The following is a 17,738-nucleotide window of genomic DNA, read 5'->3' as shown; positions in this document are numbered from 1 at the left end:
CTATATTAACCAGTAAAACTCATAGTAATTAAAGGATTAAACCAAAGAATGCTTACCAAGGTTTAATTCAAAACTAAAGGATCTCAAGTTTTCAAAAAAAAAAAAGAGTGTAAATTAGACAAAATCCTTCATATCAAAGTAAAGTAAATTTCAGGAGTATGAGATATCTCAGAAGAGTGAAAGAAGTCAAAAATAGTTAAAAAACAAAACATGTGTTGTAATGCAGGGCAATGCACCGTGACTTATGCATGCTATATCATGGTGTGTCACTCTTTGTGCCACGTACTGTGGCTTAGGCGCCATGCACTGTGGTGTGTTGCATAAAAACTCAATTGATTTTGCTATTGTTTGACAGCAGAATCAGGAAACTTCCGACGCTCCTCAATCTTCGTCTGACATTCGATTGAAGTGATCTAGGTGTCTACGAAAAGCTTTTAACATTAACTAACTAATGGCATGAGCTTCACTTTTAAAACAAGTCATACTAGAAAGTTAGATACCCAAACACATTTTAATTATTTTTCACAACTTTCACACAAAATAGATGTCCAAAACCCTTAACATGTGTTAAAAGCCTTTTGTAACACCTAGACCAAGTTTATTAGACTCAAGACTATCAGTATAACACATCACACACATTGAAACCATAGCATAATAGAAATTCAATCCTCAACCCCTTTTTTACTAAAACAAAGGGGGAGGTAAATTGGCATTACTTTGCACCCAAAACAATCAAAGCATGCTCAAGTATCTATTTCTACACTTGCACTAGTATTTAACCCTATTAACAAATATATATCAACATACATAAAGACTCAGGGCCCAAAATACAAATCTAACATTTTCAACAACAAAATAATGCAAGTGTAATGGCATGCATTCTAGAATTAACGTTTATATACTATTACACAAAATAAATCTAAGCCAAAGGCATATAGAAGAAATATGCTAATTCCTAGCCTCTTGAGCCTTCTCCTTCTTTACACTAGAGCTAGAGCCTAAAAAGTGTTAAATAAAAGGGGTGAATCTAGCCAATTAATAATTAAAGTAAAGTCTACCCTATGCAGTTATATATCAATCATAAATCAAGTATATGCATAAGAAACTAAGTATGTAAAACATATTCACACATATCATAACTCATCATTTCATTTTTTTTAGTAACTTCTTTATCTCATATATTCCAGGTGCATTGTCACCATATTCTTAGATATGTGACCTTGACCTATTATTCATATGACTTGCCACAACTTAACATGTGTGACACATCATATACTTATAAAGGCAATGATCAATGAACCTTATAACCTTCTTATTTTTTCAAATTGAAACCGTAGGCTATAACACTAAATAAGGTTCCATTCGTGTGACTGGACTACCCAAGCTCACCAATCATGAGGTGTGACTCGGCTAAAGATCACATGATTTACTCTTGAACCACGGCTCCCCCCATTCTCGAATCTCTAGATTGTCTCATATCCTAAGCTATTCTCCTTATTAAATTAGTAGAGATAGCTAAGTTTTAATCTTTCGACAAACTATAGGATAGTCCCTCAACAAATTGTGGGATAAGGCTATACCCTCGTGTACTGGAGGGCAGCCTAAATACCATATAGAGTTTTTTCTACTCCTAATTTCTAGGCAAACTCCCACCACTGATCATGCCATAATCAATACTCACTCGTTTTCACGTTTTTATTTTCATTTACTCATTATCACAACAATCACGTTGGGCTCACAACCGTGCGCTACCCAAGTATGTATTCTCATCATTTTCTCAACATTATTCTCACCTATCTCAAAATCCACTTCTCATTAACATATTATTACCTCTACACAACATCACATTTATTTTCAAAACGTATCAACATGTTTATAGTTTGAAAATCCTCTTGACTTTACATTTTGCTTTTCAAGCCAAAAATAGCATTATGCATATTTAAATTTTCATACACTCATTAAAACTAATACATGATTTCACATTGAAAGTCAATCCTATGCATGTAACATTCATAATTCATATTTTATAATTGATTATCAATTAATTAACATATAATTATTCAAAGTAGGGTTTCCCCATTTATCTCAAACCTTTGAGAAGTCAAAGGTTTATCTCTCAATCTACTAGCTTTTAAGCTTGAATTTTTCAATTCAATAGGTGACCAAGAGCTAAACACTACAATCAATCAAGTTAAATTTCATCAATATTACAATCTCAAGTATTAAACCCTTAATTTCCACTTATAAATTACCCAACATTCACTCTACAAGAATTTGAGCCTATCCCTTGGGTTTAATTATTACCTTTAGTCCCCAATAATAATAATGAACCATTAAATTTCTATTAATGGCATCACAATCTTCCAACCAACCATAATAAATGAAAATTTTTCGATATTAATGGTGCCCAACAATTCAAGAGATCAAAAATTCATTATACTAGGTTTAGATATTCTATTCTACTCCCATTAACTTCATTTGACTTAATAAATTCAAACTCATAACTCACATGGACTGAAAATTCACTTCTACTATCAAACCTTAACTATAAACTCATAAATGTGGAAGAAATGAAGAGACTAATAGGTATGATACTCACCTTGAGTGTTTGTAGCCTCCAAAATACTCTCAATGTGGTTCACAAGAAAATCTTAGTAGAGCTTGGTGTGTCTCTTCTGTTCTCTCTTTTCTTTCTATTTTTCACATTAGTTCGCGTATTAATTCTACAAATTTCGTACTGTGTGCTGCGGTGCCTATCACCACACATTACAGCATGTGGTGCAAAGAAGGAAGTTCTCGCCCGATGGCCCTGTGTGACACAGAGGCTGTTTAACTTGTTTTTCTCTACTTTTTGGTCCCTAAGTGATCCAATTTCACTTTGGACCTAATTTTTGCTTGAAATTCTAACTAAAAACACTTATTATTCTTCTCTGACCACACACCACATCAACTTACTTAATTATCCTCGTTAATCTTAATAAATTAGGGAATTAAGAATTGGGATGTTACATTATGAGGGAATCAAGATCACATAATGTAATCCTTTTTACATTACAAAGCTTAACCAAACATCAGGAATCACCAGAATGCATCATGATTACATGTAATCGTGATGTATGGAATTGAACTAAACGTGTCAATCTTAAAACTTGATATGACTTGATTTTTGTATTTTTTACATATTTTTTTGTGATCTTATGTTAAAAAAGGGACAACTGGCAAATGCCCAATTTTTTCGCCCTTCTAATGCTTCCTTTCTACATTCAACCCCAATGGCAGTATTTTCTCAGACAAGTCATACAAAGAAATTAGAAAATGGGCATATGCGATTTCCCAAGGATGGATGAATAGCCATAACTCATGATTCTTCTCATGCTTTAATGATACAGCGTGTTTAATATTGAGCACCCAAACAAACTTGACCCATTTTGATACATCTCCATTCTAATGTTGTGAAAATCGAACCAGATGGTCCGACTAGTCTAACCATGACCCGCTGAATAAAATGGCTCAGTCCAATCACCTAAACCAATTTAGCATTTGGATTAGATTGCACCTGACAGTTTTGAGAAAATCGGATTTAACTCAAAACCCATAATGAACCAATCCAGTTTAATCTGGGTCAAACTTAAAAAAAAAAAGAAAAAAAAATAGGGCTCTATCTCTCAAGTCTTAACTCAGCTCTGACAGTCTCATATCAATCTCAGATCAAATCTCATCTCACTTTTTAGAATCAACTCATCATCTCAATCATGGAGTCTCCCCCTTCTCTTCTCTCGCCATTCTCATCTCCAGGGTCGCTCAATCTTCGATTATAGCATCGACGTGCCTCTACCCTCAACCCAACTCCAGCATTTTGCATCACTGCCTCAAAGGGAAGCTTGTGACAACATCACCCTAGCTCTAAAGTCTAGAGTTTTGCGTCACCGTCAAGATCGCGAGTTCATGCCTCTACCTTAGCCTTTAGTCGAGTTGCCTCCAACTCTAGCTCACCATCTAAAAGTTGCAAATAACATTCCATTATAGAGCCATTAGAAAAATGCGAAGAGATAGGGAAAAGTTGTTTTAGGCAGTGTGCATCATCAATGCTAAAATCGTGTGGGAAGTAGGATTACATTTACATCAAACCATCAATTATGATCTCTTTATTTTTATTAAAATATTTGTTAAAATTTAATAAAAAATAAATTCTATCTTTTTATTGGGTGAAACCACCCAAAGCAAATCTCAAGCCAATAATCAAGGCTTAGGACTAAAAAAAATCATTTTTTACTTATAAATAATTATTAATTTTCTAAAATCATATTTAATTTAAATAATAGAAATTTTATTATCAAACTGAAAGTTATATATTAAAAATTTAATTTGATCTTTTTAATTTATTTTATTAATATTTAAAAATTTTATTCTTATATCATTATTTTTATATTAAGCTAATAATATTTTATTAAAATATATTAATTTAACTATAACTGGTCTGACCATGGTTCAGCTACAGTCTAACTAATGAACCGTGAATTGATAATTCAATTAGTTTGATTTTTAAAACAGTGCTCTATTCATTTTTTCTTTCTAATCAAAACCGGCAAAAGTTTACACCCTTTACTCTTTTTAATTTTTTTTTTTCAAGTAACATTTCCGTCTTTTGATTTATTTGTTGACGTTGTGTCATTCCTCTTCGTTTACATCCCCTGAATCCGTCTTCATTTTTAGAAGAATAAGAAATAAATCTATTCAATATTCAAGTATAGAGCTGAATTATTTCAAGTTTAAATTTAAAAATTAAATTGATAATTATACAAATTTAGGCACAGAAAGTTTGAACATTAAAGATTATTTTCCTGGAAAAATATAAAAGATAAATAATATAAAAATATGTCTCGTTCTATAAATTTTACAAATCTTGAAAACGAGCCCATCCCATGCTTTTTATTTGATTTAATATTTTGATCCATGGAAAGAACTCTTTAATAACTAGGACGGACGAAACTAAAGCCTGCAAAGATTGTGACTTAATAATGACACCGGGGAAAGACGATCCTGAGCTTCTGTCGTCTCCAATTTGTCCTCTGTGAAGTTTTTCGATGCCTTGAAATAAAATAAAACGCAATCGAGATGGTGTGTCATGCATTGCAACCACTCCTCTTGTTATTATTATTATTACTTTTATTTTAAATTATAAAATATTTTTAAAATAATATTTTTATTTTAAAATATAAAATATTTTGGGTAAGTTAAGATTTTATTAAATGTATTAATTTTAATATTATTTTTTATTTTTTTAATAATTAATTTTTATTTTTTTTTCAATATATTAAATGATGAATATTTTTAAAAATTTATATTTTTATTTTTAAAAAATAAAATTATTAAATTTTGTTTAATAAAATTTATTAATATATAAAATTTTATTTAAAAATATTTTATAATTTAAAATGGGGGAAGTGTTATTTTTTATTGTTGAGGTTCCTGAAATCGTGCATAATTATTACGCAACGAGAACGGAGTGTTGCTGATTAGAAAGACAGAGAAGGGAAAAAAAAATCATTCTTTTTTATTTGTTCGGCCAGATACCACAATCTTTCAATGAAAGCTTGAAAGTCGACAGGTGCAAAAGACATGGCTTTCAATTTCCATGCAAAGTACTGAATAACCACCATGGGATGAAGGGATGAGGGGTGAAGGATGGATATATTTTGATATTTCCCGCTGGTCTAGGGAGGGGAACAAATCTGCAGGTGCCAGGTGGCTTAGCCAATTTGAGTAATTAAGAACTTAGCGATGGTGCACCGTACCCAGGTGGGGAACGGGGTAGTGAGCAATATCCACCATGTTGTTTTTTTGGCTGTTTGCTTGGAAATTGCTTTTCAGAAAAATTATGCAATTCAAAGAGTCTAATATTTATTCGCACGTTGTCTAAAACGTTAGTCAAATACATACTTCATCCTTTAAGTAGTTCAGAGAGTTTACAATTAATATAAATGATTTATATTTAATATTAAATTTTTTATCAAAATATATTTTAACTAGTATAAGTTTAATATTAATTTTTTTATAATTTTATAAATTTTTAATATTAAATATATATCATTCATATTAAATTGAAATAAAAATATATTAAATTTTAATTGTTTAAATTAAATTTATATTAACTTGCCAGCAGAGTTTGCGTACGGCTTGCCCCCTGTGAGGGAAGCCAACTCCCAAAAAAACGCTTGTCAAATGATCAATGATTCAACAGAGAGAAGACGAGACGATACCCACCGACTCTGCTGGGGAGATAAGTCTATGATTAACCGGCGGTTAAGATTTATCTACTTTCGACTAGCAAACGCTGTAAATCCTGTTCCAAGATTGGATCGATCCATTACTTAATTTATCTGGCATCCTCCTCTCACAGACTCGAGAATCAGCTTTGAACTAGTGGTGGGCTGGAGCAATCGGCGCTGCCAAGGCAAGTCATCTCTCCTCTCTATCACTCCCTTCATTTCTATCCCTTTATCTTTTCTGCCCCCCCACCATTCTCATTCTTCATCTTCCTCTCCAGAAGAAATTTGGTGAAGATGAACAGCCACCAACTTTCCAGACCGTAGCACTAGTGATTGGTGTTACCAGCATCGTGGGCAATAGCCTAGCCGAGATCCTCCCACTCGCCGATACGCCCGGCGGACCACGGAAGGTATATGGCATCGCTCGCCGCCCACGACCCAACTGGAATGCCGATCATCCCATTCATTATATCCAGTGCGATGTCTCCGATCCAACCGACACCGAAGCCAAGCTCTCCGGATTGAACGATGTGACCCACATCTTCTATGTGTCCTGGCTCAGTCGACCCACCGAGGCCGAGAACTGCGAGGTGAATGGTCGCATGCTCAGGAACGTCCTCCGGGCCGTCATCCCAAATGCTCCAAATCTCTGTCATATATGTCTTCAAACCGGTTCCAAACACTACGTTGGTCCGTTTGAGTTGATTGGCAAGATACAAAACCCATGACACACCTGTCACCGAAGACTTGCCCCGACTCGACGCGCCCAATTTCTACTACACCCAGGAGGACATTCTGTTTGAAGAGGCGAACAAGAAAGAGGGTTTATCTTGGTCCATTCACTGTCCTCAAGTGATATTTGGGTTTTCCCCTTACAGTTTGATGAATCTGATAGGTACGCTTTGCGTGAATGCGGCCATTTGCAAATATGAGGGGGTTCCCTTGAAATTTCCGGGATCTAAAGCGGCGTGGGAGTGTAATTATTCCGTCGCTTCAGACGCTGATTTGGTTGCAGAGCAGCAGATATGGGCGGCAGTGGACCCATATGCAAGGAACGAGGCCTTTAACTGCAAACACGGTGATGTGTTTAAGTGGAAGCATCTCTGGAAGGTGTTGGCCGAACAGTTTGGGACTGAAGAATGGGGAATTGAAGAAGAATCGGATCTGAGGTTGTCGGAGATGATGAAGGACAAAGGCCCGGTATGGGATAAGATTGTGAAAGAGAATCAGTTGCAGCCCACGAAGCTTGAAGAGGTCGGTAACTGGTTGTTTGCTGATTTTTTGTTGCGCGTTGAATCTGTGTTGGATAGCATGAACAAGGCCAGAGAGCATGGCTTCTTGGGATTCAGAAACTTCAAAAATTCTTTTATAACTTGGATAGATAAAACCAGAACCTACAAGATTGTGCCTCAAACGGTGATACTGGTGAAGGAGCAGCATGGCATTGTGTTTGTTTAATTTCAACTTGTCCTATTCCTAGGTGAAGTTCTCCCCTCCCCTTTCTAAAATAAAACGCGTTCTGAGATAGTGTCATGTTTGTAATCTATTTGCTGTGACATTGTTATCCATTAATATTCTATTGACCTGCACCGTCGAGGGTAACTGGGTAGGCGTGACAAATGAGGACTGAAGAGTCTGGAAATTACTCGTAAGTATTGGAGAGTGGAGACTATTCAACCAACTCGGAGAGTTGGAGACAGTGAGATTGCCCCAGCAAGTGATGACTGGCCCTTAGCGATCTAGCCACGTGTAGTAGGCTAACATGTCAAGCTACCTTAGGAGTGAACACAGTTTGTTTGGATTGAGAATTATATTTGTCGCTTTTGTTAAATTTATTTCAAGTTAAATACATGGAATTATTTTTTAGCTAAGTTAATTTTATCAATATTTACATTATAAAAATAATGTTCTTTATAAAAAAAATTATCTAAACATCTTTAATTTGATTAAAATTAATTTTAAAAAAATATTATCTAAATATCATGTTCATCAATTTTTTATAATTAATTTTCTATTTTGAAATCCAAACAGCAAACACACTTTGACATAAAAATTGATTTTGGAACTACAGCGCCACATGAAGAAGAATTCTGAGATGGGAGCATGGATATTTCAATTTTTTTTCTTTTCTTTTTATGGGCATAGCAACAACAACCAAAAATACAAGGGAGTCCACAAATACAACTTAAAAAAAAAAAAACTTTTCACGATCATTCACCTTAAAAAACACCAATATAACGCATAAAAAGCCTTAACAATTTATATTATTCATAAGCAATGGAACCTATTCTTCAGGATTTAGTGTAATCCATGAGATTAGTACATAGCTCTAACTAGGAAAATTAAAATTTTAATAATTTTCTAATTGTTAAATATTAATATCTCAAAAACCATTTGTTTAGACATTTTATATAAAGATTTTTTTTATTTTATACCATGGATCACAAAGTGAAGGATAATATATCTTGCAAGACATGGGATCTCATCGTTGGGGAAAAAAAAACGGTGTGTCATTAAATACTGTATAATATTAAAATATTAATTGGCTTAGACTTCCTTGAAAGTTGTGGCACCTTTACTTTATATAACAAGATAGATATCCCCTCTCTCTTCTACATCATGCTCTATATTGATATTAATAGCGTGACAAAAGATATGTTACGACTTGTTTTTTTTTTATAGAAAAAATAATAATAATATTTTATTAAAATATATAAATAATAATGAGGTTTTTTAAAATGTCTTTTTTTTTAAGTTTCTGAATACTCCTCTGACGTTAATGATGTTAAATTAAATAATTAAATTATCTTTTGTTTAAAATAACATATTTTAATAATAAATTTTATTTAAGAAATAATAATTTTTATTATATAAATTATAAAAATTAAACAAAAAAATTATAATTTTTATTAAAATTAAATTTTTAAAATTAACTAGTCATAATTTTTATTTAAGTAATCATAATTTTTAAAATGATAAATATTGAATAAAAAATTACAATTTTTTACATAAAAATTTTTAAACAAAAATAATTTAATTTTTTAATTTAAAATTATTATTATCAGAAGGATATTACTTAAAAGGAATTATAATATTTTAAGCTTCAATTGCCATTTATATATTCTCTTTATTGTCATTTTTTTTATATTCTTGACGTAAAATGATATTTAAAACAGTATGAGATTGATTGCGCCTGTTGCCAGGTTGTTCATGATGATGATAGCATAATTGATAATTCTCATACGGTGATCCAAGGGTGAAAGGACGACAATACCCCGGACTCTCCAGAGAGGGCCACGGCACACCGGCCATTTATGGCTGGTGGCTCGTGTAGTCGTGTTAGATGTATCTCGCATTCGCGTTTCAATAAACTAAAGCTATAGATCCAGTTACTCTGTAGTCTGAATTTCTGGATTTAATCATTACATTTATTTTGCATCCGACACGGATTGAAGACTGAATCATGAGCTGGTGGTGGGCTGGAGCAATCGGCGCTGCCAAGGCTAGCATCTTCCTTCAATTCTATCTTTTTTAAATTTATCCGTCTTTCCACTTTTTTGATTCTTCCGTCTCCCTCTGCAGAAGAAACTCGGTGAAGACGAACAGCCACCAAGTTTCCAGAGCGTGGCTCTTGTGATTGGCGTTACTGGCATAGTTGGGAATAGCCTAGCCGAGATCTTACCTCTTGCTGATACACCCGGCGGACCATGGAAGGTATACGGTGTCGCTCGCCGTCCCCGACCCGGGTGGAACGCCGATCATCCCATCGATTATATTCGGTGCGATATCACGGATCCAAACGACACCGAAGCCAAGCTCTCCGGATTGACCGACGTGACCCACATCTTCTACGTGTCCTGGACCAGTTGTCCCTCCGAGGCTGAGAATTGCAAGGTTAATGGGGGCATGCTCCGAAACGTCTTGCATGCCGTCATTCCCAATGCTCCAAATCTCCGCCACATATGCCTTCAGACCGGTGGCAAACACTACATTGGCCCATTCGAGCTATTCGGCAAGATCCAACCCCATGACCCGCCTTTCACGGAGGATTTGCCCCGATTGGACGCACCCAATTTTTACTACACCCAAGAGGACATTCTGTTTGAAGAGGCAGACAAGAAAGAGGGTTTGTCTTGGTCCATTCACCGTCCTCAAGCGATATTCGGGTTTTCCCCTTATAGTCTTATGAACCTTATCGGCACGCTTTGTGTGTATGCGGCCATTTGCAAGCACGAGGGAATTCCCTTGAAATTTCCCGGCACAAAAGCGGCTTGGGAATGTTACTCTGTTGCTTCGGATGCTGATTTGATCGCAGAACAACACATATGGGCGGCGGTGGAGCCATATGCCAGGAATGAAGCCTTTAATTGCAACAATGGGGATGTATTTAAGTGGAAGCATTTGTGGAAGGTGTTGGCCGAGCAGTTTGGGATTGAAGAATACGGGTTTGAAGAAGGTTCTAATTTGAGGTTGTCGGAGATGATGAAGGACAAAGGCCCGATATGGGATAAGATCGTGGAAGAGAATAATTTGCAGCCCACGAAGCTGGAAGAGGTCGGTGACTGGTGGTTTGCAGATATTACGTTTGGAGGGGAGGCAATGTTGGATAGCATGAACAAGGCCAAAGAGCATGGCTTCTTGGGATTCAGGAACTCCAAGAATTCTTTTATAACTTGGATAGACAAGACCAAGGCCTACAAAATTGTTCCTTAATGTGTTGAATTAATAGTGTCAGTCTCAGTTGTTTCTGCTTGCCCTGAGAAACATTTTAAACTATTTCTGTTAAATAAGACACATTGGAGATGATGTATCATGTTTGTGCTCCTTGAGCAGCAAAATTATTTTCCATCGATGGGCCTATTGCAGTCGGAGAAGAGTTTGTAGCTGCAATTTATAACAAGCATAGTTGGAGTTGGTCATGTACTTCTGTTGGCTGAAAATGGAATCAACACAACCTTCCGTGAGGTTAGGAATTCGAACTTTCTACCATTTGCCACATATTGAAAAGTTGTTGGTTTGAAAGTATTGATCTACCCGACATGTCATGGGTTCCAAATTCCAATGGACAGAGGAAGATGAGTAAAGATTAGGAAAAGGGCGTAGGTGATTATTAAACATTAATACAGGTTATCTGCTGTAAATGAACGTTGAATGGAAATTATTGACAATGAATCGTGTAGTCTAGCCGGATAAAAAAGAGTCTGAAGTGCTGTTCTAAATCTGTATGTCAAATACTTTTTGCCCCCGGAGAAGTTGCTTTCTATGTTTTATTTATTTGTCTGACTGAGTTCTCTGTTTTCCTTTTTTTTTTGGTGGCCTTGTGGGTCCTAACTCTTGCACAAGTTTCAATGGATTTTACTGCATGATATACCGTATATATGGTCTTAGTTGTCCTGCCATTTGTATAAAATGGACGATACGCATCTTATCTGGCTTGATGCCTTACTAACTTCATGAATTTTTGTGATTCATTATTGCCTCTAGACTGTTTAAAAGTATTGCCCTCAGTCTGTTTGTTAAATCTAGTAAGCGTGCTCTCCCATAATTTTGATAGAATGTTGCTCTCTTTTTGAACAAACTGACGGAATTTCTCTATAGTTCCATTACTTTTTCGGCACCTGTTTGAACAAAGCATCAAAGACGTAGTTGAGTGCATTCTATTACAAATGAACGTTGAGTTTTGGCTGAAAATACATTTAGTCAGTGGGAACCATTGAATTCGCCTGATTCATCCTTGTATTTTTGTTCAGTCATAGTTTCTTTCGTTGATTAGTCTCATAGTTTTTTTTATTATTCTTTATATTTTTTTTTATTCTTTATACTGTTGTCCATCATGATAAATGCCTGATTCGGAACCCCCGTTCTCTTGCGGGATAACAAATTGAAAACATATTCAGTTGAGTCTAAAGGAGATTATCTTAGACTCTCCTGAATGTTTGACGAGTGTTTTTTTTTCATCAGCCTGCTTTTTGATTGTTTTTTTTTTTTTTTGAATGCAACTCTGCTTTTTCTTCCATATTCTGGACGTTAATAATAGAAGCAGTGCAGGAAAGAGTGAGGAGAGAAGCGTTTGGTTTTGAAACCCAATATAAAGCGACTGAAAACCCCTGCCAAAAGAGATGGATGCAAGTTAGCATGGTACGTTCAAGCTCCGATCCCGATCCAGTTCGCATGTTCATGTTCATATTCTAGTCCTTTGGGTATGCCCCCCATTTGAACCCACTGGATTGAACTAACCAAGGTCTGTTGAGAGTTGAGATGATGCAGAAGCAAGAATGAAACCCAGAAGCCCATAAGTAGGAGAGAAAATTTGGGCATGCAAGCTTTGTGATAACAGTCTCTTCTTCTGAATTTCAATCTGTAGAGAGTGGGAGAGGACTTGTGAGGTTGGGAGGGAGTAAAATGGAGAGAGATAGGAAGAGAGAAGGGTGAAAGTGTCAGAAAACTCTTGTGAGAGGGAAAACTGTGCCCGTTGGGGAGGAAGGTGAAATGAAAGTAAAAATAAAAAGAACATTACGAATAGATTCCATAAAATAAATTTATTTATAAATAAGTTTAATAAAATTTATAAATTATAATCAGATCCTTTAAAATTTGAATGTAATTTGTAATTAGAATGCAGAGAAAATGACGCCCCTATTAAGAATACATTATATTAATCAAATAATTTACAATTATTTCATTAATAATTTATAATTATGACTTTAATTTTTTATAATTATAAATTTAATTTTTTATATCAAATTTTTCAAACTTTTTTAACTATTAGATATGTGATGTTATAATTATAAAAAATTAAAGTTATAGTTATAAATTAGTGATTAAATAATTGTAAACAATTAATATTAAACTTTATTAATAATACATAATTAATTTAATTATAAGATATGTAAAGTTATAGTTATAAAAATTAAAGTGATAGTTGTAAATTACTGATAAAGTAGTTATAAATAATTAGTGTTAAATTTTTTTATAATGCATAATTAATTTAACTATTAAATATATAAAGTTTGTGTTGTAAAGGGTTGAAGTGATTGTTATAAATTATCTGACTGATATATTATATCTTTAATAGGGGTTTTATTGTCTTTTAACTCTAATTTTAAATTATACTTAAGTCTTAAAAAATTTGATTGTAGTTTTTAAATTTTATAAAATTTATTTATAAATAAATTAATTTCACGATAATTTTTTTAAGAAAGAAGGCAGAAGCGAGGAGAAAAGAGAGGAGAGGAGGTTGTCAATAATTGGATGCATCTTCGGGATATTTGGGACGGGAGAAGACTGAGGCCGAGACCTGGAAATTGCCATAGACTCTGAGCTAATTATTCAATGGTTTTAACAAATAAAATTATGTAGAAGGCAACTGTAACATGTATGATTTATTCTATTATTTATGCAATTTTAATATCCATACACTTAGCTTTATATAATAATTATTTTAATTATTTTTTAAAATTATTTTTATAAAATATACTGCCCCACTGCCTCCGGCCCTAACCTAAATTTCTTTAACAAATAGCCTATGATAAGCTGCAATTAAAAATGTGCGATACATTTAAAATAAACTCTAATTATACTTCCCATTTTGCCAATCCAATTCAGCCCATCACATTTTGATATCAGCTCTAGATTTGATATATCGTCCATATCAAATCTCTCACAATGGAAAGATTTCCTTGGGATTTTAAGTCGTACACTTGACTTGTTTGGATGGTAATCAGATTAGTACATTGTGAATGAAATCTATTGTTTCTGGACTGATACCAAATCTAGTCTAAATTAGTTCTTGCGGAAGATTTGAAGCATTCGGAATTTATACCGTACTATCTTTTTGAAAGGAAAGAGGGCCAGAAGGAAGATTGTGTGGCCAATTTGGGCTGGGTTTTAGGCACACCTGGAGTCCAATGTTCTGTGTTTAAGACACAACTTATGATCTGTCTCAAAAAGGAACGCAAGGACAATGGAAGGTTAATGACAGCATTGAATATTTTGAGATTCGAATCCAGTTCCAGGTATTGCGAATGCATGAAGGGGTTTAATATTAATGCCTGGCCATGGGTTTCGTTCCACTGTTTAACATGTCTCTTTGTAAGCAATAAGTTGAATAATATATTCCCTCAATCCAAAATATAAACATTTTTTAACTAATTTTAATTTCAATTCAAAATATAAATCACTTAGTATATGTAAATTTTTTTTTCATTTTATTAGTTGTATTTATTAATCTAAATCATTGTGTAAATTTATTCCTAATTTATCATGAAATATATTGAAAATTGAAATTGAAATTAAAGATAAAGAATAATATATATTCTTATGATAATGAATTTACTGATTTGCAAATTTTTCTTAAAAACAGGGGCCATTTACATGCCCAAGACAGAATTTACGCTGTTATAGGATCCTGCTTGAATTTTGAACCCAATTATTGTAACTTGTTTTCTTCTTCATCCTGTTTTTCTTTATTGAGTTACATATAATGATATGACTAGTTTTCTTGATAATTTATAGGATACAATACAATTGCTCTGAGGGCCATGGACCGGAACAGGAAGCCCTGTATTTTCATTGTCGCAGGACATGTGTTCCTGAGACCAGGAGCTAGAGCCTTCCAATTTTCATGTATTATGTTCATGTCCAACTAAAAGCAATCGGACTACCAACAATATGACTTCCATCTGACCACTCCAGATGAGCAAAGCTAGTCGTACCCGACGGCATCGAGGCAGAGGTGAACGTTACCGTAAAGCTTTGCTTCTCGTACAGTCGCTCAAAATTAAGCGTTTGCGGTTCAACTACAATCTTCATTGACAGAGATTGCGACGACACCGAAACTTTATACGTTCCTGGAGTCCCCACGTTAGTTAAAGTCCTCTTGTATTGGACACTGGTTGGTGCTTTGGATCCGCCCCCGATGCCAGAAGCCGTTTCCAGAGGCACTGCAAAAGATGGGTAGTTGAAATCTTCAACCCTGTGATGCTTGCTTGAGTCGCAGGTAAATTCTCTTCTTGTGACAAGCTTTATTTGAGTCGAACTATAGTTCAAGGCGCATAAGAAGCCGAGGTAGTCATCAACGGTAGCATCATAGACGAGGCCAGGATTCAGGGCAGCCACAGGGTCGACGTGTCCAGCACCATAGTCAAAAGGTGAAGCTGCCTGGCCTGTAGCAACATCTTGTATGGTCTGTCCATTTTTGTATGCTCTGTAAGCTGTTGTCATGAGGGAAGATCTTATAGCCGCGGGACTCCATTCAGGGTGAGCTCCCTTTAATATGGCAGCCAATCCACTGATATGAGGACAGGACATGGATGTGCCAGAAATGATATTGAAGTCAACACGCCTTGCGTCCATGTCTAATCCGGTTGGTCCAACTGCACCGGTCCACCCTGCGAGAATGTTCACTCCCGGAGCTATCAAATCTGGTTTCAGGATTTTTGGAGCAAGCAAATTGGGACCTCTGGAGCTGAATGCTGCCACCACCGGCGACGGTTCGACTCCTAATTGGGTGCCTCCGAAACTAATTTTCACCGTCGGAGTGGGATTGGAAAAGACGTACTTCTTAACGGCGTCGCTAGATTTCTGGCCTAAAGATAATGCAGGAATGAGGTGCGAGTCAGCTAGTAACTCTTCCCCGAACTCTGCGTTGTTTGCTAAAATCATTCCGATGCCTCCAGCATATTTTACGGCCAATCCCTTCTCCGCCCTGGGACTCCCTCCTCGATCGCATATCACGATTTTTCTCGCAACTTTACTGCGACTTAAACTACCCATCTGACAGTGATTCTCGCCGGATTCGGAGCTTGCGTTACCAGCATAAACGAGTGGAACTGGAGAATCAGGTAATGGTTTGCCGCTGTAAAGAGACACCCCATTGTATCTATAGCCGTCTCCAAGTGTGACATAGGCCGGGAAATTGCGGTCTAGAGTGCCAGCTCCCACAGTGGTTATCCACGGCGCTGCATTCGACAAGCTTCCCGGAGCAGGCCCTGCATTTCCGGCGGAAGTGGATACTAGAATTCCGCGTGACATGGCAGAGAACGCTCCGATTGCAATGATATCTCTGTAATAGTTCGTTAAGCCTCCTCCAATTGACATGGATAGGATATTCACCCCATCTTCGATGGCCTTGTCAATTCCAGCAGCTATGTCCGATGAGAAGCAACCTCCTTGCCAGCACACCTTGTAAGCGGCCACTCGAGCTTGTGGGGCCATCCCTCTTGCTGTCCCTGAAGCAAAACCGAAGAGGCTAGCTCCTGCGACAGCCGACCCACCTGCTGTAGTTGCGGTATGAGTTCCGTGGCCATCATCATCTCTTGGTGACTTCGATTCTGAGGCTTCATCGATGGGTCCAAAAGCGGCTTCGTAGCCGTTGGAGAAAAACCTTGCGCCAACAAGTTTTCGGTTACATTTTGATGCAGTGAAGTTCTTTCCAGCCTCACACTGGCCTTTCCAGCTAGCAGGTACCGGCCCCAAACCGGTGTCGTCGAAGCTTTTATGCTCAGGCCATACACCCGTGTCCAGTATTCCAATAATTACGTCACTCTGTTTGTCAGAGGCAGGGAAGTGAGCATTGGTTGTTCCCAATCCAAGGAATTGCGGTGTTCGAGTTGTGTGAAGCTCGTATCTGATTTCAGGTATGACGGAGAGGATTCCTGGTTGCTTCGCAAGTAAGTCGGCTTCTTGAGCAGTTAGGATGGCGGCGAAGCCGTGAGCTACATGTTGGTAGGTGTAGAGCATCTCTGCGGAGTCTGATACAGATTTGAGGGACGAGTCATACCAATGGAGATGATTGCTGAAACTTGCTGGCATGATGGACTTGTCCATGTGAATTATATACGTCTTTTTTGAGTGATGTTGGGTTTTCTTTTCTGCTGCCGTGGATTGGCCATGCAAAATTAGCAGCAGCACAACATGAAGAAACTTCAAAATCAGAATCTTCATATTTTGATGGCTCTCTTTGTTTCTCTCTCTCCCCCTCTCAAGTAGTCGAGTTCAGATTTTTTGGCTTCTTTTGTTGCCTCAGAAATGCTGGAATAACGTGTATTTATTGTTGATTTGAAGGGGTTGAATCTGCAGTGACAGGTAAAGATTCTTCTACCGGTAAATTAGCGACATTTTTATTTAAGGGTATTTTCCCCGCTTGCTGCTAAAGGGAATTGCAATGTACGCAGAATCCTAGTTGATTCAATCTTACGTGAGCCATAAACATATGTAGTGGATTTAGCACGCGAGCCTGTAAGTGAGTGGGCATTTGATTCCGTTTGTTGCCTAAACCTTGCTACTTATCTTAAGAGGTCCTCTCAGTGGACTGAAAATTTTAAGCCATCAAATCTAATCAAAGAGATATCAAAAGGATAGCAATTCTGTTACTACATGACCACTAACCTATATTTTATTTTGGATTAGAATATATAATGGGTTAAACATTGGATAATGCATTATTAGTGCTATAATTTATTGTCTTTG

The 17,738-nt window shown here is 36.2% G+C and overlaps 2 protein-coding genes and 1 pseudogene across 2 annotated transcripts; 2 read left to right on the top strand and 1 right to left on the bottom strand.

Moving 5' to 3' along the window:
- The first annotated feature begins 5,781 nt into the window (after positions 1–5,781).
- On the top strand, positions 5,782–8,080 carry LOC129318300 (3-oxo-Delta(4,5)-steroid 5-beta-reductase-like; annotated as a pseudogene).
- Positions 8,081–9,520: 1,440 nt separating this feature from the next.
- LOC129318146 (3-oxo-Delta(4,5)-steroid 5-beta-reductase-like) lies at positions 9,521–11,552 on the top strand. Its single transcript, XM_054962754.1, has 2 exons — positions 9,521–9,771; positions 9,852–11,552. Exons 1-2 carry the CDS (start codon positions 9,733–9,735, stop codon positions 10,980–10,982), a joined length of 1,170 nt encoding a protein of 389 aa, XP_054818729.1. The 5' UTR covers positions 9,521–9,732; the 3' UTR covers positions 10,983–11,552.
- A 3,133-nt stretch (positions 11,553–14,685) lies between these two features.
- Positions 14,686–17,462, bottom strand: LOC129318482 (subtilisin-like protease SBT1.7). The gene has a single exon (XM_054963273.1). The coding sequence runs from the start codon at positions 17,211–17,213 to the stop codon at positions 14,904–14,906; it is 2,310 nt and encodes a 769-aa protein (XP_054819248.1). The 5' UTR covers positions 17,214–17,462; the 3' UTR covers positions 14,686–14,903.
- Between the last annotated feature and the right edge of the window lie 276 nt (positions 17,463–17,738).

This window comes from Prosopis cineraria, unplaced genomic scaffold (genome assembly GCF_029017545.1).
Source record: "Prosopis cineraria cultivar Desert tree isolate PC_DT_omini unplaced genomic scaffold, ASM2901754v1 PC8, whole genome shotgun sequence".
Lineage (NCBI taxonomy): Eukaryota > Viridiplantae > Streptophyta > Magnoliopsida > Fabales > Fabaceae > Prosopis > Prosopis cineraria.
Note: the sequence above shows the minus strand (reverse complement) of the source record. Positions and strands in the feature narration are given on the sequence as shown.

Excerpts from the sequence above, each read along its gene's own strand:
- LOC129318146 (XM_054962754.1), top strand. The coding sequence starts at position 9,733 with ATGAGCTGGTGGTGGGCTGGAGCAATCGGCGCTGCCAAG. Across the intron at positions 9,772-9,851 it reads GAGCAATCGGCGCTGCCAAG|AAGAAACTCGGTGAAGACGA; the intron begins GCTAGCATCTTC and ends CTCCCTCTGCAG.
- LOC129318482 (XM_054963273.1), bottom strand. The coding sequence starts at position 17,213 with ATGAAGATTCTGATTTTGAAGTTTCTTCATGTTGTGCTGCTGCTAATT.